Below are 20,577 nucleotides of genomic sequence, written 5' to 3' on the forward strand. Positions count from 1 at the left end.
ACATACAGCTATAACACTCGGAGTAAGAAGCCGACAGTCGACAATAACGTTCAGGTAATAAAGCAACAAATTACCCTCACCATCGTCTAATGATTCAACTGTCACACTTCTGTTTCGACTAGAATGTCAACCCACACTCTTAACATCATTGCAGCATTGCATCAAATTGAGATGGTCCATAAAGGTCCTATTTAAACATCGTTCTTAAACTTCAACTTCGTATTTTTTTATCAAACTGAACCACATCACCATATGCCATCGACTTTCGACTTATCTCTTGTAAACAAATAATTGCTGGTCACTTGACCATATTTCATTATTATTTTATTCTACATTATTTATTATATACGAATTTTATCGTCCTTTTCGTTGAAACGGCTGGTCAGCCAACATAAAATTTTTTAGCAATCCTATCTCTCGTTCATAACAGACTGTTGCTTTGTTCATTTTAATTATAATAGAAGCCTTCTAATGTCAATATCACTACTACTCTCACCAATTATATATTTCCCCACTCATTGTAATATCTTTAAAACCAACTTCATTACAAGTCTCTTACCATATGTTAATTTTAGTTCAAGTCTCTCCAAGGTTTTAAAAAAAAAAAAAAATTTTTTATTTCATGTATATGTAAATCAGGTGCCTGATTCTATTTTTAAGGTTAAGATAATGGCTGATGATGCCTAAATTCAAGGCAAAACATGTACCATTTTAGTTAACATGCCAAAGTAAATCAACTAAGACAAGACTTATTGTATTGATTAGGTGGTGAATTCAATAAATTAACTTATTGTTCCAATCAAAATATCATCAATATGGATCAAGAATGATATTTATCACATGTAATATTAACTTACAATGTTCGCCACTCGCAGCGCAGCAGTGCATTTTTCCCAGCAACGCACGGAGCCTATACTAAAGGGCGATGGTATTAGGTACATATTATGGTTCATTTTACTCAAGGGACTACTACTGCAAACATAATAAGATACACTTACTTGCAACATATTGCCTGCCTGAAGGACATAGGACTGTGAGGTTGATGGTGGATCCACTACATTACCAGATGGCAGCTGTTCGGCAGGCACTACTTGCAAGACATTTCCAACCTGGTAAAAGAAACATAAGAGTAAGCAGCATCCCAATACGGCAAAAATACATTCCATTCTAACCAACATGATATTCTAAGTAAATATATTGTACCAGGGTCGGAGTTGTCCACCTACCACCTCATCCTCCCCAAAAAACCTCCCAAACAATTAGCAAAACTCAAGAATTAAATGCATCTTGCAATAATTTGTTACAATTGTGAAATGGATGCTTTTTAAATGCAAAATTCACATTTATATAGACTGATTTCACTGATCTTTTGCTGAAAAATTTCAGGGTATCTAAAATTTAATTTTTTAAAATGAAAATATGTTTGTAAGAACAACAGTGCCAAAAGTCACAGCATGGAATTACAATATATGTGTTGAGAAACCTAACAGAGGAACATATTTTAATTTTACTATTAAAATTGTAAAAGCTTTCAAATTTATCAACTATCCATGTGTGTACATACTGCAGTGAACTCAGCTAATTTAGCAGTATTTCGTATAGGAATTTGCTGAGAAATAAAGCGAGTTCATTTAACTTTGAAAAGTCACCGTTTGATAGCAGCATCCTTTGGAATATGTTTCAATAAGAATGATCCACTGCAAGGCATTCTTGTGGAAATTACAGCACTGTCTTCATCTGTTGCTGTGAGATTTCTCTGCACTAGGTCCATCTGAGGAGCAGTGTTGTTTGTAGACTGATATCATTAGTGTATGTAGAACTGTGATTACAAAAATGCAGTTATTATATTATTCTTATTTTTCTGTTTATTTTGAAATTTAATATTAAATAATTTCTTCGTAATATCTTTTTGCTGGTCTTAAATTTCTTAACGTTAGTTTCCATTGGCTGCAGCGAGAGCAGTTTCTGTGGTGTGTAATGTGAATTTTCTCGGTGCGAGATTCAAATTACTTAGCAGCGTTTAAGTTCATAAAATAGTTAAAATGGTAGAAATCCGTAAGTGTAAAGTTATTGGGTTAACATTTATTATTACGTATGTCCAAAGCAAGAGGCAAGTTAACCCTCCAGTACTCGTGCGGAGTTTTGTCACGCCAGTGCTCACGCGGGGTAAAATATTACCTCATTCTTTCATGTATATTTACTGTAACTTAAAAAATGAAATTATGGTCTTTTCATGACCCACCTGACTAAATGAATAAACCACAATTAATATAACTCCTATTCTTGCCATTAATATATACACCATTCAGAAAATAGATATCTTGCATAGCTTCAAAGCAGAAAATTTCGTTCATAATAATACTCGAGTTCATGTAGTCTTAAAAACTAGAAATATGAAAATCAATCACACTTCATTATTATTTGAACACTGACGTTTAGTCTCTTTTAGTCACTACAGGTTTTCTTGTTGGGACATTCTTCACACACGGTACTGAAATGGTCTTGACACACATACTTTTCACATATCACACAAGAGTTTCAGCTTTTCCTGTCCTGGCTTCTAGAACATACAGCACATCGTCCGGATGATCTTGGTGTCTATCTTCAAGGGTGGAGTCAGAGAGGTCTGGGAAATTTCTTCTTTACCATTTCAACTAATTTGCAAGGCTTTCACTCTGATACTGCGAGGCAAACTTGTTTGGTCCGCTCTAACGGCCATCCTAAATTTCACCAGTTCCATTGCAATTGAGCTTTCATCAATAAAAAATTGAACAATGTCATTGGATCCGTAACGCCACGTGTTTTCAGCCTAGACCCAGGCAAGTACTATGAAACTTCGCTGTGAGCACGAGTACAAATGTTTTTAGGAGGCACTACGGTGTTTCATTTAGTCACACCATCACGTCCATATATGTAGTTTTGGCAGGGCCTGTTAGAAGCGTCGTCATGTTCACTCCCTGATGCATTGGCACAGTCCTCTTCAAGTAAGTCACTGACATCCTGTTCTGAGAGTGAATCATGCTCTGATGTTTCTATGTTGTCCTCTTCACCGTCATGTTCTGAATCCACTAATTCTTCGTCAGGTAGTTCAGAAAGGAGTTGACGAATTAGTTCCTGGTCCTTGCTAATGATCCCGGCTATATCAGGACTCATATTTACCGTATATACTAAAGTAACTAGTCATTCACACAATAAACACACACGCAAGAATGAAAATTAACAAAACACGAGTCTGCCATATTACTTCCGCCAGTGCTCGCATGGGGCAATATGTTGCCCCAGTGCACTTTGTGTCACTGCTGGAAACGTACTAATGCACGAAGATTTATGACAGACAGCTGAGGAGGCGGCACACAGTGTCCTTGAAAGGTACACAACAGCCCAATGTGCAGTACGTGGCAGAAAAAAAACCGGCGGCCGTTTTCCAAAGGTTGGGGTAATTTATTACCCCGCGCGAGTACTGGAGGGTTAAGGACTGAAGCCATACTTCGTGGAATTCATATGCCGCTTATGCTCAGAGACCGATTCAGATGAACTAATTAACACAAGATATCAGTCAATTAATTTGTTAATTCATTCTTACCTTTTGGCAACTTTCAGAGGACAAATTCTATGGTTCATATAACTTAGTGCCTTGCATTTATTTATTTCATAAATTTCAGATTAAAGAAATTGGTTAAATTAATATTCCAATCTGTTAATTCACTAATAATTAATTAATAAATAATCAATAAAATAAATATTTTCTGATATAAAATGTACTTAAGTTTATGTAACAAGTTTGTTGCATACATTACATTAAACTAGATAGTAAAATAAGAATCGAGTTCTTGAAAACTTTCTGAGTACAACAGCGAAATTATCCAAGATGTACTGCGAAATTATCCGAGCTCCTTGAACTATGTATAATTATCTCCAACATTTTAAAGCATTATTTTACCTCGGTAAAATTAATTTGCATTAAAGAGTGATTATATCATCTAATCAAGGTATTTCAACTGACTGGTTATCATACAGACGGAATATTCTTACAACCTTTTTTTGCTGAAATGATTCAACAAATGCTTTCATACTGTAAAATTAGCCAAATTTGCCTTATATGGTATTAAATATACAATGTGTCTCAAATATGTTCACAATTTTTTAACATTAGGAACTAGAGCAAAAATAACAAGAAGCATGAACTTTTTCTTTATTACAAATGTTCAGGATGACCGCCAACAGCAACAATGCGTCATCAAAAACGCTGTATTGCAGAGTGACAAAAGCAGCTTATAAGGTTTCCACTGGAGTACACTCACAGTCACAACCATGTCTCTCATGACATCCAGTGTCTGTGACTTTGTGATACACACTGTTCTTCAGAGTTCCCAACCACAACCATTGAACCGGGAGATCTGGGTGCATACTCGACACTTCCTCGTCGTCCTATCCACCTCTCCACAAACGTTTCATCCATGAGCGCCTGTACATCTCGATGGTAATGTGATAATGCACCGTTCAACTGGAAAAAGCAGAGTTGATGAACAGCTGGCACAATCCTTTCCATCAACATATATTTCACCTCTTCTCACTAGTCCTCTGGCAGACATACTACACTGTTAACCCACCACTGTCTATCTAGTGCACATAATTGTGGTGGCTGACACTTCCATTCAATTTTTGAGTTACGTTATCAGACCAAACAATCAAATAAATAAATGTTTGCTACCGCTGCACACATCAACAATCCACTCAAAAAAATCAACACGCTTATCTGGGTCGTCCTCATTCCTTATTCACAGCGGGAAGTAACTTGGATATGTAGGGCTTCTGCTTTAATTAATTTAAAATGCGACTGACACTTTATTTACTTACGCCTCATTCATGCAAAGACATCAACTTCTTGAAAGAATCTGCAACATTGCCTTCACATTTCTCTCATCCATTTTTGTTCTCTTCTTGGGTCACTTCCAACAAAAGAGTAGTGTTACTAAAAATGCTGCAAACTTTAAGCCGGGGAGACTTCAAAGTTAAGAGACAACAGTTCAACTAAGGGGTATCTTCCAAATTATCAAAAGGGAGATTGCGTGGAATGATATTAGTAGATGAATAAGCTTGAGTTAGTTTTTTAAAGTTGGAAAGATCATAAAATGAAGATAAAATTGGTATTCAAGAGGGAAAATTGGGATAAATAGTTTATAGGAAGCGGAATTGTGGATTGGAATAATGTAACAATTGAGATCTTCAATAAATTTCCAACTTCTTTGAAATCATGTGAAAACAAAACAACTGGGCGACGGTCCTAAATGCAGATCAGTGCTGATTTATTTGATTGAGCACCTATGAGTTACTTATTAATTCTAGTAGGTGTAATAAAATATGTTTAATTATGTCCAGTGGAATTTGCTGAGAATTTCACAAATAATTTAAGAAATATCTATGCAATTTAATAGCTTTGTCTACCTTCAGGGTGCAAGTTTTTTTCCCTTCAACATTTACATTTTGTTGATAGAGCTGCCTCAGTGGATGAAAGGCAGAGGGTCCAACTCATGACCTCAAGTTTGCAGGTTCGATCCCAGCTGAGGTAGTAGATATTTGAAGAATGGTAAAAAAATCTCTGCATTCCATGTAACTGTTCTTGGTAAAGACCTGTGGTGCACTCAGTGTCATACAACAAAAGCAAATTAAGTTGGCCGTAGTATCCGTTCAGTACAATTCAACTTTATGGCTGGATAGCAGCAGAACTGCAATGTTGAAACTGGTAGGCAGGCCACCCAGATGGCACCACTTCAGAAGGTGTGTACAATGGCAGCTGAGGCTATATGATTATTATTATTATTATTATTATTATTATTATTAATGGAATAGAAATTATGATTAATTATTTAAGATGGTAAGATATAAAGTTATGTATGAACTTATTATTTAAGCTGATGAAAAATAAAGCTATGTATCTACGTCCAACCTTTGTCCCATTTCTCTACGGGGACAGGTATGAAGTGAGATGAAACTTCATAGCAAGTATTTGCGACAAGATGCCCTTCCCGACATCAACCTCATTAGAGGACTTAATGAGATGAAATGAATGACGTGATATATGACAGCAGGAAGTGAGAGGGTGAAACCCAGTGCTGGCACATAGCCTACTCCTGTCGAATAGCATCAATGGGTCTACTCAAGGCTTTATGTCCCCACCCGACAGACAAGTCACCATCAACAGCGTCATATGCCCTCACTCCATATGAACACTGTGGAGAGGTTTGGAATTTAATCCAGGCTTTTGGCACGGAATTTAGTGATTAGAAATTGTATACCACCACTTCCCCTAACCTGCCAGCCAACATTCTAATGGTGACATTTTGTTGAGAAATAACATTATGTATAAATTAAAATTTAAGGATACCTAAATTACACGTGTAACAAAAATATTTGCATCACCCCAGACGGTAGTGTTAACGAGTTGCTATTTTTAATGTTCTTGTGAAGACCAGAAACCCAACCTTTTGTCGCTTATAAACAGAACATATTGACTCATAGAAAGAACATCGAACTAAAATGGTAGGTAGCATTTTAGTTGAAATTGTAGGATCACTACAGAAGCCTTAGAATCTCATTCTGAAGAGAAAAGTGAAAAAAGTCTCTGATAGCATGAAGGATAAAGTGGACATCTGATCATGTTTGGACAATTTCTTTACACCGAAAAGGATAAGTCAACAAGTTGAGCTCCTCAATGAGTGTGAGTGAATCAAAGTGATGTGGTTTGGACATTAAATCATTTCAGAACAACAAGTGGTACTGATTATTTAACTTGCACATGTCTAAGTTCCCAAGGAGGGAATTAGATATTTTTCCACCAATAGAGCATGTCAAAAAACAGATCAGATGTAAGGCTTTTCAGGTGTTTGCTCTATTAACCATTGTTTTGTCTTAGGTCTGACACTAGACTCATCAGAGTGGGATGTGTCAGATCCTACCCACTGACAATGGGGTATATGCAGGTGAACTTATATAGGGCTTCTGATAAGTTCACCTGCATACACCCCAGCGTCAGTGGGTAGGGTCTTCTCCCACTTTGATGAGTCTAGTGTCAGACCTAAGACGAAATGCTGGTTAATAGAGCAAATGCCTGTAAAGCCTTCCATCTGATCGGTTTTTTTGCACATGTCATCTAGACTTCACAACTGCTGATGACGACTGCCACCTCCATATCAAATTACAGTTCAATATTTGTAGTGGCTACAAGACATAAGTCTGATCAAATTGCTAGGAACTGAATGCATGATACCATTCCCAATGGCCATGAAAAGAGAACATTTTCAGTGGACTGGAGTCGAAAGATTAATTTAATTTTTTTTTGCTAGTTGCTTTACGTCGTGCCGACACAGATAGGTCTTATGGCGACGATGGGACAGGGAAGGGCTGGGAGTGGGAAGGAAGCGGCCGTGGCCTTAATTAAGGTACAGCCCCAGCATTTGCCTGGTGTGAAAATGGGAAACCACAGAAAACCATTTTCAGGGCTGCCGACATAGGGGTTCGAACCCACTATCTCCTGAATACTGGATACTGGCCGCACTTAAGCGACTGCAGCTATCGAGCTCGGTAAGATTAATTTAAAACTTTGTGAAATTTTAGCTATATTTCTTTTCCTTACATTATTTGTTTCTTTTCAAATTTTAAACAGGGTTAGAAAATAACAAATAATAAGGAACAAGAGTTTAGCTTGTAAGCTTAAGTAACAATTTTAGAGAGGTCTAGAATAATCAGAAAAATATAATTTAACAATATGAGCTTGAAGTTCCCTAATTACAAATTTTACATAAGTACTACTGCTCCTTTCAACCAGTCAAGGAGACATATCTCCCAATTTTTACATTAGTAGGAAGAATGTCTTTGCTCTACAAATTTGCACTTTAGGAGACTATTCTCTAAAATATTCACATTCCAGGCCTATCAAAGGCACAACCTATATTTAACAAAAACAGTATTCACTGTCTTATCGGCTCAACAGTCTGATTTGCCTTAAACTGAAATGAATAACGTTGACTGTAACAGGGGTAACAAGCACCCATTCTACGTGGTCTTTGGTAAAAACAAAAGGTTAAAGTTACTGGCCAAAGATCAAAAGGTTAGGAGGCGAACACTTGCACTCCTTGAAATTCACATGAAAATTCTTGAAACCCTATGTTGGGCTTATGGCCCGACGTTACAGAGGCTAAGCCTAGAGGTGACTAGATGGAGAGAGAGTTTACAAAATTAAGAGATAGATTTAAAGATTACAAATTCATAGTCACCTCAATATCAAGTTGAGAGGGAATACAAGAGGCTACCTCACTCTTTATTCCCTAAGTTCAGTCGTGTTCCTTAAACTAGTACGAGAATTTACATTAAGAAATAAAAGTTACATTGTCAAAGAAATTCGAAACCTTCCCCTTGAGCTAGCTTTCAAAGACTATTACGTTGTTAAGCAGAATCTGCCATTACCTTGAGCTGGTGGATCTCCCAAAGATGGACGAGGAAGCCCTTACCCTTGCCTCTGTTACGAACACACTCTATACCTCTTGACTGGAGTGATCACAAAGACAACACATCACGAAATGTCCCAGCTTTTATAGCGGAGAGGGAGGTTCCAGATTTCTTTGGTCCGAGAACCTGACACACCAACAATTCCTATTGGTTAATTTAATAAATATCAAATATTTCTGATTGGTTACTTAAATAAATGTACAAAATTTTTACAGCTGATTCTAATATTATTAAAACTATTTGGGCAATAAGTAGGATAGAGAGTATTGACAGAACCAAAGAGGGTCCGGTATTTCCTAGAAGAGTCAGGAGGAGGTGGCCTGCAATTATATTAGCTGCTAGACGACAGCTAAAGTTCCTGAACGGATAATATTTCTAACTGTTTCAATATAGACTATAAAAGGTATGAGGACTGGAGGTGTTCCTTGCGGAACTATATGTGCAAATATATGTGAGTAGTATGATTAATTCACCCATATAGTATGAATGATAATCATAAAGGTAATGCTAAAGCGAGTGGTCATGATCAATCATTAACACATTTTTAAAAATTATTTTATTATTAGGTTTATACCATGAACGAAATCAAGGTGCCTTAGAATGAGCATATTAGGGTTGTAGTTAATTATAACGTTTGATTTGCATTCAAAAAGTATTGATATCTCAATCTACCTTAAATAAGAACCGATAAATTGCAATCAGTTTTGACCTGATTTTAGATGATAACATCCTTCCTTTAATTGAAACCAAAGTCGAGGTATATTTTACAATCAACACTAATATTTTAAAAGTAATTGGTAAACAATAGGATTAGAAATCAATCTTTTATCCTTCATCCTCTTAATAACTGATACAAAAAATCTTATATCAACAGAAGCTTTCCTAAAGTACTTATTAGTACAAGCCCTTGCTTCCGCTACACTACTCTTCTCTATTATCCTAATATACACATTTTCTCACAACCCTTTTATTATAGGTTCCGAAATATTTTCAACCTTAATGGCGGGAAGAGATAGAAGTGTTGATAACTTTGGAACACCAAAAACAAACTATAAACAATTCAGTTTAGGAAAACTTGACACACAAAATTACTTCAAAAATTAATTGTTCATTCACGGACCAGAGGGTGCACATAAGTTGATAGTAGAGACATTGGTCGAAAAATGTCCAAACTTCTTGCACCAAACAGTTTGACGACAAAGTTATAGATGGCCTTCTGCAAGACGCTAGTTTTAAATGCACCGGGCGGATGTACCTCCGGTACAATTACGTAGGTGGATCAAAAGGTTAGTTGCACTAACGCGCCGCAGCAGCACACTGGGTGTCGCAAACGTGGGCACAGCGGAGAAAGGGACAAGCACTGCCCACACGTCTGTTAGGCAGGTTGCTGTGGTGTCTCGTCTAGTATTGTGTGAATAGCGGCCAAATGCAATGGTGCGTCAACTGGACGTTCACTCCAAATATGAGGTGCGTGCGACAATCCGATTCCTATGGGCCAAAAGGAAGAATTGCACGGACATTCATTGTGAAATTAGTGCTGTGTATGGGGAGCGGGCCATTTCCTGGCAAGGTATCATAAAGTGGAGTCAGCAATTCGAAGCCGGACGCACGGATATCACGGAAAACCATCGCAAAGGCAGGCCCGCAACGTCCAGGACCAGTGCAAAGGTCAACAGAGTGAATGCAATCATTAGACAGAACTGGCGCATTAAACTGAGAGAAATCGCGACGCAGCTGAACATGTCGTACGGCAGTGTGTTCGCCATTGTTCACGAGGACCTTGGATATCGTAAGTTGTGTCAAAGATGGGTCTTCTCATCGATGAGCACATGGGACATTTCCAATCCTCCCTGGCATTTTTGCAATGCTATGCCGCAGACGGCAACGGGTTTCTGCGGCGAATCGTCCCAGGCGACGAAACGTGGGTCCACCACTTCACCCCCGAAACGAAGCGAACATCAATGGAATGGGTGCACCCCTCATCACCACAACGAAAGAAGGCCAAGGTTCAACCTTCAGCCGGTAAGGTTATGGAGACAGTGTTCTTTGACATGGAGGGTTTGCTGCACGTGGAATTCATGCCGAAAGGAACAACGCTCAACGCGGCGGCGTATTGTCAAACGTTGCACTGGTTGCGTAAAGTGATTAAAGAGAACCGCCAGGGGAAATTGAGCGCTGGTGTGATTTTGTTGCACGATAAAGCAACACCTCACAAAGCCCACCAAACGAGAGAACTGCTGCAACGTTTCAAGTGGGAGGTCTGGCAACATCCACCCTACAGTCCCGACCTAGCGCCATGAGACTTTCATCTGTTCGGTTAGCTCAAAACGGAGCTCAGTAGTCAACGTTTCCAGACCTATGAGGAGGTGAAGGCTGCTGTCTCCAAGTGATTGCAGAACGCTGGAGGAAATTTCTATGCATCCGGCATCGACAAGTTGGTTGTGCGTTTGCAGAAATGTTTGGAGTCTCTTGGAAACTATGTGGAAAAGTGATGTTACAGTGTATGTCATTATAGTCGTGTTGCTATTGTATAGGTGGTGTAACAAATGGCCGTAACTGGGAAATGCAACTTATTTTCTGATCTGCCCTCGTATTATCATCAATGTTTTCTAAACGTGATTACAAGTGGAAATACGGCACTCGGATGAGGTTTCGGCCTATTATGGAGTTTTTATTTAGCTTTTCTGACATGTATGATTTGCTTTAAGCTTTTAACTTGTAAAATAATTTATGTTAATGGAAAGGGAGAGTGGTAAATATGATTGAAGAGAACTGAAAAACAATTTGCTTTACATCACACTGACACAGATAGGCCTTATGGCGATTAAGGGGCAGGAAAAAGCTAGGGGTGAGAAGGAAACGAGTGTGGCCTTAATTAAGGTACAGCCCCAGAATTTGCCTGGTGTAAAAAATGGATACCGTCTTCAGGGTTCCCAACAGTGAGGTTCAAACCCACTATCTCATGAATGCAAGCTGACAGTCCGCAGCCACTCGCTCGGTATCATGCACATGCCATTCAGTGAAAGGAAAATGTCATTCCTTCTATTTCCTAAAACATTAATTTCAATCTTCAAGGTAAAACCCAAAGAATCTCATTCACGCCAACGGGGAATCAGCCGCGAAGTCAGCCCAAGTACGCCAATTCACATGACGATGTTTCATGCAAAATATTATTTTATACTCGCGGAAATGAATTTTAAGGAAACATACCTGTGAAATGATACCCCACTGCCCTTTATGAACCTCTGTATGCAGCCATAAGCTGCACAGGCGACTGGCATTTTCCTTTAGAGAAGTATATACTTAAATTTATTGGGAAACTCCAGTAGTGACAGTGCCAAACAATCCAACTTTTGCCAAACAGGGCACTCGCTCAACTTTGCACGCGAGTGCAGCACCAATGCTACCTGTAGTGTATTATTTTCTAACTCCATGGCTATAATATCGCAAAGTTGACGACAAGCTTGCCACTCTTCGCTACTTATTATAGGCAGACGTTTATCTAAGAGAGCAATAGTGGCCCTGATAGCTTCTTCGAATTTTTCAAATCAACGCAGCACATAAAAAGTTGAATTCCAGCGTGTTGTGACGTCTTCGGAAAGACATTTAGGCACTGCACGTCCACTTGATATCTGGTACTTTAGTAGTTTTTCACTTGCTAGTGAACTTCTCCTGAAGTAGCTGAAACTTTTCTTTTTATTTTCTCAATGTTGACTTGCATTTCCTGAAGAGAACCCTGGACAATCAAATTCAATTTATGAGCAAAACAGCCACAGTGTTCTCACTTCAGAATTTCCTCAAACGCATTTGTTATATTACTAGCAACATTAGAAATGGAAAAATTCACTTTGTCATTCAGCTTCCAATCAGTTATTATGCACTTAATTTCATTTGCTAACGCAACAGATTTAGGACTTCCAGTAAAACTAGAACACTTCAGTAAAACACTTCTGAAGGAAAACTCCTTCGTAATGTAATGCGTTGTTACGGCAATGTAACTCTCTGCAACTAACGATGTCCACAAATATGTTGTTATGCACACATTCTCTGCTTCATTGGTTACTGTGTCTTAATTAAAGAAAACTGTTGATGATAGAGTGCTGGAATCATCACATTTGAAATAGTCTTTCTACCAGGCAATTCATAGCCAGGGATCCACTTCATAAGTTTAGAAAACCCTCTATTCTCAACAATAATAATGGGCTGATAATCTTCCTTTTCTTTCTTTTTTTACATGTTTTTATCACACTTGTGGGGTCGTGGGTGTGAACTGTGTCGCACGTGTGGATCTGGCCATGTTTAACGACCGGATGCCCATCCTGACACCGACCCAATATGGAGGGATGTGGTCACTATTGCGTGTTTTCTGTGGTGGTTGGTAGTGTAGTATACTGTATGAATACGAAGAGGAAGGTGTTGGGACAAACACAAACACCCATTCCCCAAGCAAGAGGAATTAATCAGACATGATTAAAATCCACAATCTGGCCGGGAATTGAACCCAGGACCCCCTGAACCGAAGACCTCACCGCTGACCAATCAGCCAAGGAGTCGGACAAAAGGGCTGATAATCTAAAATAAATATCAAGTAAGGCACGATCAATTAATTCCTTTTGGGCAAATAAAACATTTTTGCTGACTACTACCTAATGAATCTTTGTCTCTTAGGTGCAACACATGAATCAGCCATCGAAGCTTCGCTATCAGGCCTGCTAGGTTCCTCTCTATCATCTGTAGGTCTCCTTGGGTTGTTTTTGCACTGATTGTATTTCCTTAACACTATGAGACGTTAGTTCAGTAAATATTGCTATAGGCCTATGTTTTCTTTGCAAATGTCCTTTCAAATTGATAACATTTGACTTGTAAGAAATAAGTTGCTTGCAGGTGGTGCAAAACGCCTTATCATTTTCACTTTTCGTGATATAAATCCACACATCGCTTTGTTTTGACATGATATAAAACAACTCTCCTCCCTCAGCACACAGCACACATTGAGAAGTTAACAGCGGCAATCATTGACATTGCAAGTGATAAATATCATTATTGATCCGTATTGAAGAGACTATATGTAGGATGCTAAATAGTTTATGTCACCTATTCAATACATTAGAAATTTTAAACATTTAGGAATTTATAATTATTTCCACATGAGACATGTTTCGCCCTTCTTTGAGGGCATCATCAGTCATAGTACTACCTCGAGGCATAAATCAGGTACCTGATCTTAGTATTTACAATTTAATTACAAGATATAATATTGACATATTACAGTGGGAAAGTCAAGAGAAAAACAATGTTCAATGATGATACAGATAACAATATATCAGCTGTTGGCTGTAAATTATCAGTTATGAAGGATAACAGCATCACAATGTTAGGGTATGTCCTACAAAGGATGACTTAACATAATTAACATGGGGCATGTTAGTGACTTGCACTAACAGGTAAGATCACAGGATATTTGACAGTGTCCAGCAGCAGTGGTTCATATGAAGTATTGACTTTACATTATCAGAAATGTTGGTAACTGTTCCTAAAATTTCATTAAGAAACAGTGTTCATTGAGAAAACAATGTTCATTAATATATGGAGTTAAAAGGGGGTTATATTAACATATTTACAGACACAGTAGTCGGCACCAATGCGTAAAACCACAGGGTATTTTAGCAGTGTCCAGCAGGGGTGGTCTGAAGAATCACTGACGCTACATTATTAGAAAATCTTAGAAAATTATAAAGTTTATATATATATATTTACGTGGAAGCAGTTTGGGAAGAAAGGGTACAAAGCGTCTGGCACTAATGTTCATAACAATAATTACTGCCGTTAGTTGATGATCACAGTTTGACAGGGCAATTACACGGTAATATTTTCATTATTCTATTGAACAGTTGGGAAATTACAGGCTTATAATACATATTTAGAAGGGATCAGTTTGGGGAGAAAGGATACAAAATGTCTGGCACCAATGTGCATCACATTATTGCTGCAATTGGTTGATGACTGCAGTACTAACAGGCAACTACACAATAATATGTAGTGTTGTTTGACCTCAGTTCGCAATTACTGGAATGCTAGGAAGAATATTCCAAGGTTTTTAAGATTGCCAAATGAGGTTCTATTAGGCGATAGTCATACTGGAAGCTGTCTGGTTGAAGTTCTGGGTTTGTGAATATGGCTCCATAAGCAACAGTGAATTTGGCTGCTGTGGGAGAAAATTATTTCACTACTTCACTTGTTTGGGTGTCGTAATATTTAGATATAATTTAGGTGTAGTCGAAACGAAAGGTTGTTAAGTACATGGTGCACACGTATTAGTGCAAGTCACTTATCTTTCCCTTAAAATGCCGCATGTTAATATGTTAAGTCATCCTTTGTAGGACATACCCTAACATTGTGACGCTGTTATCCTTCACAACTGATAATTTACAGCCAAAGGCTGATATATTGTTATCTCTATCATCATTGAACATGGTTTTTCTCTTGACTCTCCCACTGTAATATGTCAATATTATATCTTGTAATTAAATTGTAAATACTAAGATCAAGTACCTGATTTATGCCTTGAGGTAGTACTATGACTGATGATGCCCTCAAAGAAAGGCGAAACATGTCTCATATGGAAATAATGATAAATTCCTAAATGTATAAAATTTCTAATGTATTGAATAGGTGACATAATAAACTATTTAGCATCCTACATAATCACTGACATGTCCAACAACTTAACAGTGAAGAGGGACCTTTCACACTAATTAAATGCTGTACAGTGTGTCACAAAAATGGAATAAGATAAGTTACGATATTTTAACGTAAATAGTTAGCACAAAACTCGGGAATGCACGTCGCAAGATTAACAAGCCACACTATAATTTTACATAAATTCAACTGAGTATCTACATAATGCTTCCCAGCACAGATATAAGCCTTAATGTGGATTGCATGAATGCCACGGAACAATTCTAAACTGAAGAATATTGCATCTGATAGATTAAGATTTATTCACATGTAGTTTGATGGTTTTATAACACAAATGCAGACAATGAACTTGAACATTTTAAACATAAGTGTAAACACTAACAATCATATCATATAACTTTTATCACTGGATCCAGCAATATTTTATACACACAGCCATGTCAATAGAAGACAATATGGTTGGTCATATATGTATAATCTAGTAGAATAAGTATAAAAATACGAGAACGTCATATGAACTCACTTGTGTAATCACAAATGTTTTGTTAACTAAACTCTAAAGTTTTAGTGTGGACTGCAAGTACACAGTGTATATTCTAAGCTCAAGAACATAATATTTTAACCAAATATATCTTATCCGCCTCACATTCAGGTCATTTAACTCGACGATTGTTTTAAAGCCATGAGGAAGAAACTGTAATATTGATACTATAAAACTTTTATTCATATCATGTGACACTCTTCAATGAATTTAGTGATGTTTTAATTATATGTTATGATAATTTTAGTATATATATAACCAGCTGAAGATGACCTCTAAATGGGGTTAAACCGGTCCTGTACATTAATAAGACAAAATAAAGTACTGATTAGGTGGAAGCTTCCTATCCTTATATTTGTGAATATCTTTAGTTACACAACATTTCTGTAATACGGAAGAATACGAGTGTATTCTCTCCATGAACACAACCCAAGGTGGTTTCGATATTGAAATTAGGGCTCATTACCATATTATGTGATGAGTAATACAGGAAGTGTTAAGGTCAGGAAAGTCGTTGCCCAATTAGTGGGCAATGCACAACTTAGAAACAGGACCTGTACTTACTACGAGAGATGACAACAGCAGTATGAGTGGACCATCAAACAACAGCTCCTACATCGAAGGTGTCCAGATACCAGAATCTATAAATGGTGAGCCAATGGCATAAATTACTGCAAGTCTTTGTGTAACAGTTCATTTTATTAAATTTTATTTAATAACATTTTTCTTTTGTTTCCATTAAGGTCAGTTTTCGTAAATATGCCGTCACATTTATCATCCTAATAAAGCGTTATTTGAATTGGTGCTTTCATAAAGTCTTATTAATGATCCTTTATTTCCTAGTTTAAGTGTAGTTAGTGGATAGTGTTCTGTCACACCACCTCTGGGAGTACGTAAAGTCTCATTACTTATTACTATTAATTATCAACTGTCGTCTTCAAGCCAAAAAAGTTTGAAGGCTGGTGCCCAAGAGATATTATTTATGAGGAGGGAAATGAGCGAGTATTTATCTATATTAAAATTAAGGTGACCTGACACGTCACATATTGGCGCAGCAAGCGTGGAGCACGAAAACCAGTAAGTACTTGTAGAGAACGGCTGTAAAGAAGACAGAATCAGTGTTTAAGGGGGTAACTGTTGTGCATCCACAATGTATTTTGTTTTTGTGTTTGATTTTGGGGCTGAACAAGAGGAGCAAGACATGACACTGCGTAGTGGGCACGTGCTACAGGGTAGTGCTTTAAGTAATTCTAGAGAAGAGTGTAAAGAGTATAAGAGTATAAAGGGGGAAACATGTAATAGGACCGAAGATAGCGAAGGAAATAAGAGTAGGAATGATGAAGTTATTATAGATTCAGACGACAGTACGATGGGGGGTGAGGTAGAGGTTAACCCTAACAATGAAAGTAATAATAATCAATTACTAAAAATAATGCATATGACATTAAACAAAACAGAGCATACGAGAACAGGGATATCAGAAATAAAAAAGAAATAGAACAAACTAAATGTGAATTAGGTAGGGAATTGAACACAACGTCGAAGCTAATAAAAGGATGGACGAACACAGTAAACAGTTAAACGAAGTATTTCAACAAAATGAAAGAGTTAACAAGCAGATAGAGGAAAAGCAGGAGAAAACTAAGCAAAATGAACATGAGGAAGAAAAGAAATTTGTAGAGCGGAGAAGACAGTTTTTGGAATTGATGGATAAGAAAGCAACAACACAAGATAGGAGTTAAAGAAACAGGTGACAAGTATTAATAACAAAGCGGAGACCCAAAAGGAGGAAATAAGGGAATTTAAAGAATAGGTACAAAACAATATCGATATGGTTAAGTGTATGATAGAAGACAACATTAGGGAACACAGAGAAAAATTTTGCGATTGTAAAGGCAATACAGTGGAAATTAAGACGTTGAAAAAAAACAGAATACTTTAGTGAATGAAATTGAAAGGAGAGAGAAAAACGTAGATAATCAATAGCAGAAACATGAATAAGGTGAGAAGTAAGGGAAAGACAAGGTAACATGAGAGACAAAGTCATGGATGGAATTACAGTAAGAAAATAGAATTACCAAGGTTCATTGGGAAACAAACTAACCCGCTAGAATTTCTTAAGATAGTATAAAAACGGTTTGGGAAACAGAGTGAGGAGGGGTTTATGGACAGGGAAGAGGTGATTGACATTATAGATTATTTGTGGGAGAGACGTGTTCCTGGTTTTCAATCTATAAAAACAACAAGAACAGTCTGAAGAAATTGAAGACGAAGTTCACAGAAAAATATTGGAATGAACACATTCAGAGCCGTGAAAGAGAAAGGGTAGTATTTGGGAAGTTCAAACATCACATTTTCTGGATGGGGTACGTGAAGCAACATGCATCCAAAGAATTAAAACTATCCATGAAATGGAGCAGTTATTAGGGAGTTTTTGACGCATTAGGATACATTTGGCATAGAACAGGAAACCCACATAATTTTGTACCTCATAATGAACCAAGGGAAAATAGGAGACAGCAAAACTATGAGTCGTAATCGGTTTCAACCACGAAATAACGGTATGAGCGGAGCACTGAACACCGAACGGGAAATACCCAACGAGAGAGAGGACAAGTTACCAATGAGCCGAGTGTTAGTACACAAGCATAACCTTTAAACTAAATGCAGGCTGTAATAAAGGGTCAGAATTCCAGCCTTATTTGCAAGTAGTTAGAAATTGTGTTATGAAACTATTGCCATATGACCTAAATGTTAAGGGAGATCTTATGTATGAACCAGATCATAATTATTTAGATTCGGATGACGAAGTCGTTAACCCTGTCATTAAAATAGGAGTGTGTGGGGCGTATGTTCAGGCGTTAATTGATACAGGAAGTCAGAAATCATGTATTAGCTCAGAATGGTATGATCCTTTAGTTAAACAGGATATTAAAATGGAAGAGATGCCTGTCAAGTCAACATTCATTGCTACAGCTGTTGGTGAAAGATCGAAGCAAATCTGCAAGCAAGTATAGAGGGTTTTATTTCAGTAAAGGTATGTCTGATTATTCCTCAACTGGTATTTGATTTTAACTTCGGATGTGATTGGCTGACCTTAAAATTGGCCCAGTTAGATTGCAAAGAAGCAATGGTAAATCTGAAGTGGGATAATAAGTATATCAAACTTGAGCTGAGAAATGGAATTCAGAGGAAAACGGATGTTTGTGCCATGTGGTGTGTTATTGAGGTTTCTAGATTTGAGGAGGAACCCAAAAAGGGGTTTAGTTTATGTCAGGTATGGTTCAAAGAAGATAAGAAAGATGCCTTATTTGAAGATGCGAGTAACAGTAAATTAGAGGAAGTCTAGAGGGACAAATTGTTCGCAGTGTTATGTGAACACACTGATATTTTTTCTGTGAAACAGCCAGGCTGAGTGGCTCAGACGGTTAAGGCGCTGGCCTTCTGACCCCAACTTGACAGGTTCGATCCTGGTTCAGTCCGGTGGTATTTGAAGGTGCTCAAATACGACAGCCCCGTGTCGGTAGATTTACTAGCACATAAAAGAACTCCTGTGGGACTAAATTCTGGCACCTAGGCATCTCCAAAACCCTTAAAAAGTAGTTAGTGGGATGTAAAGCAAATAACATTATTATTATTATTTCTGTGAAACCCAGTAAAACACGCGTGTATGAACATTCTTTTTCAGTGCTGGATGACAGTCCTTTCAGCGGGCTACGACGGTATGCTATACCACACAAATATGCCAAGGCACCTGACGATCAGATACAAGCGATGTTAGCCAATGGGATGAGTGAAGTGTCAAATAGCAAATATCTAATTCCTTTAATTGTTGTCCCTAAGAGTGATGGACGTGTTCGACTGTGTATCGATCTAGAGAGATGAATAAACGTATTTGTGCTGTCCAGTTTAAATCACAGACAATTGAAGAGTTGATTCAGGGTTTTCAGGGTAAAAAATGGTTTCCATTTGTTGATTTAAAATGTAGCTTTTGGAAGATCCTTTTGAGAGTAGAAGACAGGTCTCTAACTGCATTTAGCAGTAAGAATAGCTCGTATCATTTTCAGCGCGTTCCCTACGGGACTAAGAAGAGCTCAGCAGTTTTAATTAGAGCATTAAATATAGCATTCTGCTTGGGTCGTACAACATTAGAAGCCTGTGTAAGTATATTACCAGTCGGGTGGATTTTAAGTAGATATGTGATGTGCGCCAGTAGGCAAGACTACTCTTATATTTTACATAAAATACCTGTCGCAGAAAGGAGTGACCACTCTCTGGAAGGTGGATTTTCCTAGATTTATCTGTTGTCAAAACAATGTGTGTGTGAGGTATATAGTAGACACGAGTTCATTAACCAAGGTTACATCTGTTTTCCTTATGTAATGCCATGTATGATGTAACCTAGAATTTGATCTGCTATAACAAGGATTATTAATATTTGGACATTAAGATTTGTAGGTTCCCTGTAAAACACCCGACAGGGACATGATCCAAGGACCTTTGGTCAAGACTTGTCATCTAAGTCGCAGACGTAACCCTATTTTGAGAAGAGAGATCTTTAAATCAATAACTATTAACATCATGGCAAGAGATAAAACAACCCTTTAAATTTTATTCTAAAATCTTTCTGTAGTTACGATCTGTTGCACAACCTTTTCTTTGTCTAGCAGGCAAGTTCGCAGGAGATTGAAGCTTGTGGCGTCACAGGTGGGGCCGAGTCGGTAAACCACCAGGATGAAAGTTAGGAGAAGTCACCCCCACCTCATGCAGTAGTTGAGTGGGAGAAGTAAACGTTTTCAAACTGAAATACGGGAGCCATCGGGAAAGAATTA

At 37.7% G+C, this 20,577-nt stretch overlaps 1 protein-coding gene across 1 annotated transcript in view; it reads right to left on the reverse strand.

Moving 5' to 3' along the window:
* The window catches only part of LOC136858065 (microtubule-associated protein futsch), a 335,767-nt gene that overhangs the window by 108,009 nt on the left and 207,181 nt on the right, over positions 1 to 20,577 (reverse strand). The window contains exons 6-8 of the mRNA XM_068225267.1: positions 11,849 to 11,912; positions 2,896 to 3,137; positions 999 to 1,109 (exon numbers count right to left, since the gene is read on the reverse strand). Of these exons, the coding sequence (XP_068081368.1) occupies positions 999 to 1,109; positions 2,896 to 3,137; positions 11,849 to 11,912 (417 nt within the window). The remainder of the gene's footprint in view (positions 1 to 998; positions 1,110 to 2,895; positions 3,138 to 11,848; positions 11,913 to 20,577) is intronic.

The sequence above is a fragment of the Anabrus simplex genome, chromosome 1 (assembly GCF_040414725.1).
Source record: "Anabrus simplex isolate iqAnaSimp1 chromosome 1, ASM4041472v1, whole genome shotgun sequence".
In the NCBI taxonomy this organism is placed as follows: Eukaryota; Metazoa; Arthropoda; class Insecta; order Orthoptera; family Tettigoniidae; genus Anabrus; species Anabrus simplex.